Raw genomic sequence first — 5867 nt, 5'->3', positions numbered from 1 at the left:
AGAGTGCCGTGGCATCATAGCTAACAGCAACCTCAAACTTTTGGGCTCAAGTGATCCTTTAGCCTCAGTTTTTCAATTTTAGTAGAGACTCTTGCTCAGGCTGGTCTCAAACTCCTAAGCTCAGGCAATCCACCCGCCTTGGCCTCCCAGAGTGTTAGGATTACAGGTGTTAAGCCACCGTGCCTGGCCTCAGACTCCTGTCTTAACTCCTGTCTTCCCTTTTTTTCTCCTCCGTGAACTCTGGCTCCTAAGAACCTTGGTATTGGGAGATGTGTCCCCTTAGCCTTTTAAGTAAAGAAACTATTGAGGCCTTAGTCATGTTTCCTTCCTTATTTATACCTCACTGACCCATGTGCCCTCTGGCCCTGGACCTGTGCTGGGCAATATGGCAGGATGTTATTTCAGATTACAAGGTGAAAATGGTGGAAGGATGAGTAGTCAGTGGTGGATTCTTTCTCCCTACCTTTCTTACCCTCTCCCCACCCCTGTCTCCCTACCACTCTGCCCTTCAGATACTGGAATTCCTTTTGTTTATTCATCCTAAGACATATATGACTTTATGATATTGCTGGGACTCTTGGATCAAGGATGCTTTTTTTTTTTTTTTTTTTTAGAAAAAGAGTCTCCCTTTGTCATCCTCTGTAGGGTGCTCTGCTGTCATAGCTCACAGCAACCTCAGTGTCTTGAGCTCAAGTGATTCTCTTGCCTCAGCCTCCTAAGTACCTGGGACTACTGCCACAATGCTAGGTTATTTTTTTGGATATGAGGTCTTGTTCTAGCTCAGTTTGGTCTCAAACCTGTGACCTCAGGCAATCCACCCGCCTCAACCTCCTGGAGTGCTAGGATTACAGGGGTGAGCCACTGCACCCAGCCAATGATGCTCTTAAGAATAAATCCCATTCTAGGTAGATGAAAATATCCCTACCTCCAGTGAGTTCCATGATCAGCTTACTGGATTTCCTCTTCTTGTTGGGGGCTGGAGTTCCTGAGAGTGGCATTGTGGAGGTGGAGTCAGCCTAGATAAGGAATTGGAGGATGAATAGGGATTAGTTTTTTTGTTTGCTTGGTTTTTTTTTTTTTTCCTAGTTTTCTATTTTTTTGAGATGAAGTCTCACTCCGTCGCCCTGGGTAGAGTCCTGGGGAGTCATAGCTCACAACAACCTCAAACTCTTGGGCTCAAGTGATCCTCTTGTCTCAGCCTCCAGAGTAGCTGAGACTACAGAAACCTGCCACCATACCCTACTAGTTTTCATCTATTTTTAGTAGAGATGGAGTCTCTTGCTCAGACTGGTCTTGAACTCCTGACTCAAGTCATCCACCTTCTTCAGCCTCCCAGTGTGCTGAGATTATAAGCATGAGCCACCCTGCCCAGCTGGGACTGTTTTTTTCTTTCTTTTCTTTTCTGTTTTCTTTTTTGGGACAGAGTCTTACTATGTATGTCACCCTTGGTAGAGTGCCGTGGTGTCACAACTCACAGCAACCTCAAACTCTTGGACTTAAACTATTCTCTTGGCTCAGCCCTCCAAGTAGCTGTGACTCAAGCACTTTCCACAATGTCCAGCTATTGTTTTGTTGCAGTTGTCATTGCTATTTAGCTGGCCCAGGGTGGGTTTGAACCCACCAGCCTGGGTGTACGTGGCTGGTGCTCTATCCACTGAGCTATAGGCATCACCTGTTTCTCTCTCTCTCTCTCTCTCTTTTTTTTAATTTTCTTTTTTATTTTTATTTTTTTTTTTTTTTTTTTTTTTTTTTTGAGACAGAGTCCCACCCGTGTTCTTAGCAGCGTGCAATGGCATCATAGCTCAGTGCAAGTGCAACCTCAGACTTGGGCTGTGGGCATCCCGCTGCCGTATCCTCTGGAAGGCACTGGGATTACAGTCACTTACTGTGGCACCTGGCTGAGTTTTTCATTTTTTTAGGAGTCGAGGTCTCACTCTTGCTCAAGCAAGTTTTGAACTCCTAAGCTTAAGCAATTCTCCCTCCTCAGCTTCCCACAGTGCTGGGATTACAGGCGTGAGCCACCGCACCCAGCTATTTTTTTCTTTTTAGAGACATGGTCTCACTCTGTTACCCAGGTTAGAGTGCAGTTGTGTGATCTTAGCTCACGACAGCCTAAATATCTTGGGCCCAAGCTATCCTCCTGCCTTAGTCTCTGAAGTATCTGGGACTTCAGATGCACACTGTTATACCCAGCTAAGTTTGGAGGGGGGGGTTGCTGGTTTTGGCCGGGGCTGGGTTTGAACCCGCCACCTCCAGCACTTGGGGCCGGTGCCCTACTCCTTTGAATCACAGGTGTTGCCCTACCCAGCTAAGTTTTTAAACTTTTTGTTGAGATGGGGGTCTCACTATGTTGCCCAACTGGTTTCAAACTCCTGGCCTCATGTGATGGTCCTGCCTCAGCTTCCCAAATTCCTGGGAATACGAGCCCAAGACACTGCTGGCCAAGGGCAAACTTCTTAACCTGGGGTTAAAGACTTCAGGGGATAAAATTGCATCATATTTTCAAAGAACTATGTATTCCCCCAAAAGGTGAAAACTCATTGCTTTAGGGCAGTGGTTCTCAACCTGTGGGTCACGACCCACAGGAACTGTGTTAAAGGTCCACGGCATTAGGAAGGTTGAGAACCATTGCTTTAAGGCTTCCATTTTCTCGGGAGGGAGGGCAGAAGTTTAGATGTACCCCAGCCCCCATCTTGGATCAGCCTGTTGTGAGCTGTTTTACATAGAGTGGATATGTAGCTTAGGAACATAGCCAGGAGTGCAGATGTTTAAAAAACAACAATAATACAGGCAGGGCAATGCACCCAAGTTTCATTGGCTTGGCATTATTTGAAGTTTTTATTTGCGTTGAGATGTCAGATTGGGGCTATGATTCCAGGTGCTGTTCTCTCCTCAGTCTTCCCTCAAACCCCGGTGGGGGTGGGAGGAGAGGAATGTTCTACCAGGCTTGACGAGATTGGAGATTCAGCCAAAAACATTCTCTATAGGAAGAAGAGTTGTTGCTCTTCCATTGGGCCAGCTGGAACTGGGCCTGGGAGGTCCTGGCTCCTTTAGTCTCTCTCACTCCAGACCCCAGAGCAGAGTGATGAGAAAGGGCCATCTGAACACCAATACGTGTCAATTCAGCAATACTGTAGCAGCGAGGCATTGAGGAAGGACAGAACATAGTAATAGGATATGGCAGTGGAAGGGAACAAGCTATGAAACGATACAGACTCCAGCCCCTCCTTAACAGAAGTTGGCACTTAGCAAAATACTATCCTCTGCTGAGTCTTGTTTCAAAAACACATCTACAACTCTACTAACTTAGTGGGTCTAGTTTCCCTTTTTTTCCAGTGCATCCCCAACATCTCCATTCCCTCAAACCTCCTGGGCCCCCCTCCTTCCAACTCTCTGTGGCTCCCCTGAACTGGACAGCTGGGAGCTGTGCATAGATGGGGAGGGGGGCTATTCCCCCAGGATCAAGAATCATAGTTTCATAATTGCAGACACAGACACAGAAATCAACAGAGTGGGCTCCAGCCCCTCTAACCATAGGGCTGGGGACTTACCGGCTGTTTAGGCAGTGGTCAGCTCTCCCTGGGGTCCAGCAGCTTTGGAGGACTGAGCTGCTGTGACCGGAGAACATGAGCTGGGCAGGCGTGGGTGCAGCACTGGCAGTGGGGGAGGGGGGTAGTTATTAATAGAGATGATGAGCACAAGCAGCTCAAATGGCACAGGGGGTACTGAGACCCTGGAACCAAGATCCCGCCCTCCTTGCCCAGAAGCTCTAGAAGGGTAGGAAAGACCTTTGAGATTTTCCGGCTGAGCTGTCTGAGCCATAGCTGTCTTGCTGCGCGTTCTGCCTAGGCACTCCCTTCCCTCAGCACCTCAAGTCTGACAGCCAAAGAAACACTGAGGGAGAAATTGAAGACTCAGAGGAAAAGAGGAGGCAGGCAGCAAGTGGTGGATAGGAATTCAGTGTGGGAGAGAGAGAACTTGAAGAACATGCCCTGGAAGTCACTCAGAGCCAATCCAATCCAGAGCTGGAAAGACCTGTGGGTATATTTGGGGTGGGAGGACTTAAGGCACTGTGTCAGGGCTCAGGAAGTCTTCAGAATGAAACTGCTCTTGTGGCTCGGCGCCTATAGCTCAACCGGCTAAGGCGCCAGCCACCTACACCTAAGGTGGCGGGTTCGAATCTCCAGCCCGGACCCGCCAAACAACAATGACCGCTGCAACCAAAAAATAGCCAGGCGTTGTGGCGGGTGCCTGTGGTCCCAGCTACTTGGGAGGCAGAGGCAGGAGACTCGCTTGAGCCCAGGAGTTGGAGGTTGCTGTGAGCTGTAATGCCACGGCACTCTACCCAGGGGGACAGCTTGAGGCTCTGTCTCAAAATAAATAAATAAATAAATAAATAAATAAAAGAAACTGCTTTTGTAAAGTTCCTACATAAATTGGTCTTTTCTCTGTTAGGGCCAGCTTTTCGCAGGATAAAGTACCAAACTAACCAAACCCAGTGTTTCCCAGGCATGGAATATGAGAACAAAGTGGGGAAGATTTGAGCAATTATTTTGTCTACCTCATTCCCTTTTCTCTTAAACTCTAGCCATTCTAAGTACAGATACTTGGACCTTCCTTTTTACCCCCATTTGCTGTTAGGGTGTACAGTTCAGCCTGATATGCAGGATAGACATCGAAGTCTCCCTGAGACACACATGTGACCTGCCAACGCCTTGCTCTCTGAGGTTCCAACTTGAGGTTTCTTCAAATGGAGAACATGCCCTGTGTGATCTGGACTGCCCCATATTGTTCCAAAGATGCCTCTGGGCAGGGGCATAAGCTTGAGAGCCCCCTTGAGGAACGTCTACCATTTTCCCAGCCCCTTCCTTAGTAGCTGCAGAAACACCTTAAATCTTCTACCTTCTGCTTAGGTTCTGGAAGCAGCTGCTGCTGCATCTCTGCTATAGCCACTGGCACCCTGTTGTAGCTGACTTAGAAAGTGGCTTTAAAAAAAATTTTTTTTGAGACAGAGCCTCAAACTGTCACCCTGGGTAGAGAGCTGTGGCATCACAGTTCACAGTAACCTCCAAATTCTGGGCTCAAGCAATTCTCTTGACTCTGCCTCCCAAGTAGCTAGCACTATAGGCACCCACCACAATGCCTGGCTGTTTTTTGGTTGCAGACATCATTGTTGTTTGGTGGACCAGGGCTGGATTCTAACCCACCAGCTCAAGTGTATGTGGCTGGCACCTTAGCCACTTGAGCCACAGATACCGAGCCTGGAAGTGGCTTTTTAAAAATATATATTTATGGCTGGGCGAGGTGGCTCACGCCTATAATCCTTGCACTCTGAGAGGCCAAGGTGGGTAAATTGCTTGAACACAGGAGTTCAAGACCACCTGAGCAAAAGCGAGACCCCATCTCTACTAAAAATAGAAGGAAAAAAAATTAGCCAGGCTATGTGGTAGTCCCTTTTAGTTCCAGCTGTTTGGAAGACTGCAACAGGAGAATCACTTGAGCCCAAGAGTTTGAGGTTGCTGTGAGCTATGATGCTCTGGTACTTTACCTAGGGTGAGACTGAGACTCTGGTTCAAAAATTAGTTATAGAGTGGTGCCTGTGGCTCAGTGAGTAGGGCGCCAGCCCCATATACTGAGGGTGGCAGGTTCACACCTGGCCTTGGCCAAACTGCAACAAAAAATAGCTGGGTGTTGTGGTGGGTGCCTGTAGTCCCAAGTACTTGGGAGGCTGAGGCAAGAGAATTGCCTAAGCCTAGGAGCTAGAGGTTGCTGTGAGCTGTGATGCTACAACACTCTATCAAGGGCAACAAAGCGAGACTCTATCTCAAAAAAAAAAATTACTTATGGCTCGGCACCTATAGCTCAAC

The 5867-nt window shown here is 48.0% G+C and overlaps 1 protein-coding gene across 1 annotated transcript in view; it reads right to left on the bottom strand.

Annotated features, from left to right (window-relative positions):
• The window catches only part of MYOZ1 (myozenin 1), a 9737-nt gene extending 5831 nt beyond the window's left edge, over nt 1–3906 (bottom strand). The window contains exons 1-2 of the mRNA XM_012801298.1: nt 3552–3906; nt 868–1016 (exon numbers count right to left, since the gene is read on the bottom strand). Coding sequence (XP_012656752.1) covers nt 868–998 — 131 coding nt within the window. The 5' untranslated portion in view covers nt 999–1016; nt 3552–3906. The remainder of the gene's footprint in view (nt 1–867; nt 1017–3551) is intronic.
• Between the last annotated feature and the right edge of the window lie 1961 nt (nt 3907–5867).

The sequence above is a fragment of the Otolemur garnettii genome, unplaced genomic scaffold, assembly GCF_000181295.1.
Source record: "Otolemur garnettii isolate 467f Iridium unplaced genomic scaffold, OtoGar3 scaffold00008, whole genome shotgun sequence".
Lineage (NCBI taxonomy): Eukaryota > Metazoa > Chordata > Mammalia > Primates > Galagidae > Otolemur > Otolemur garnettii.
The sequence above is the reverse complement of the archived record's forward strand: the minus strand, read 5'-3'. Positions and strand labels throughout refer to the sequence as shown.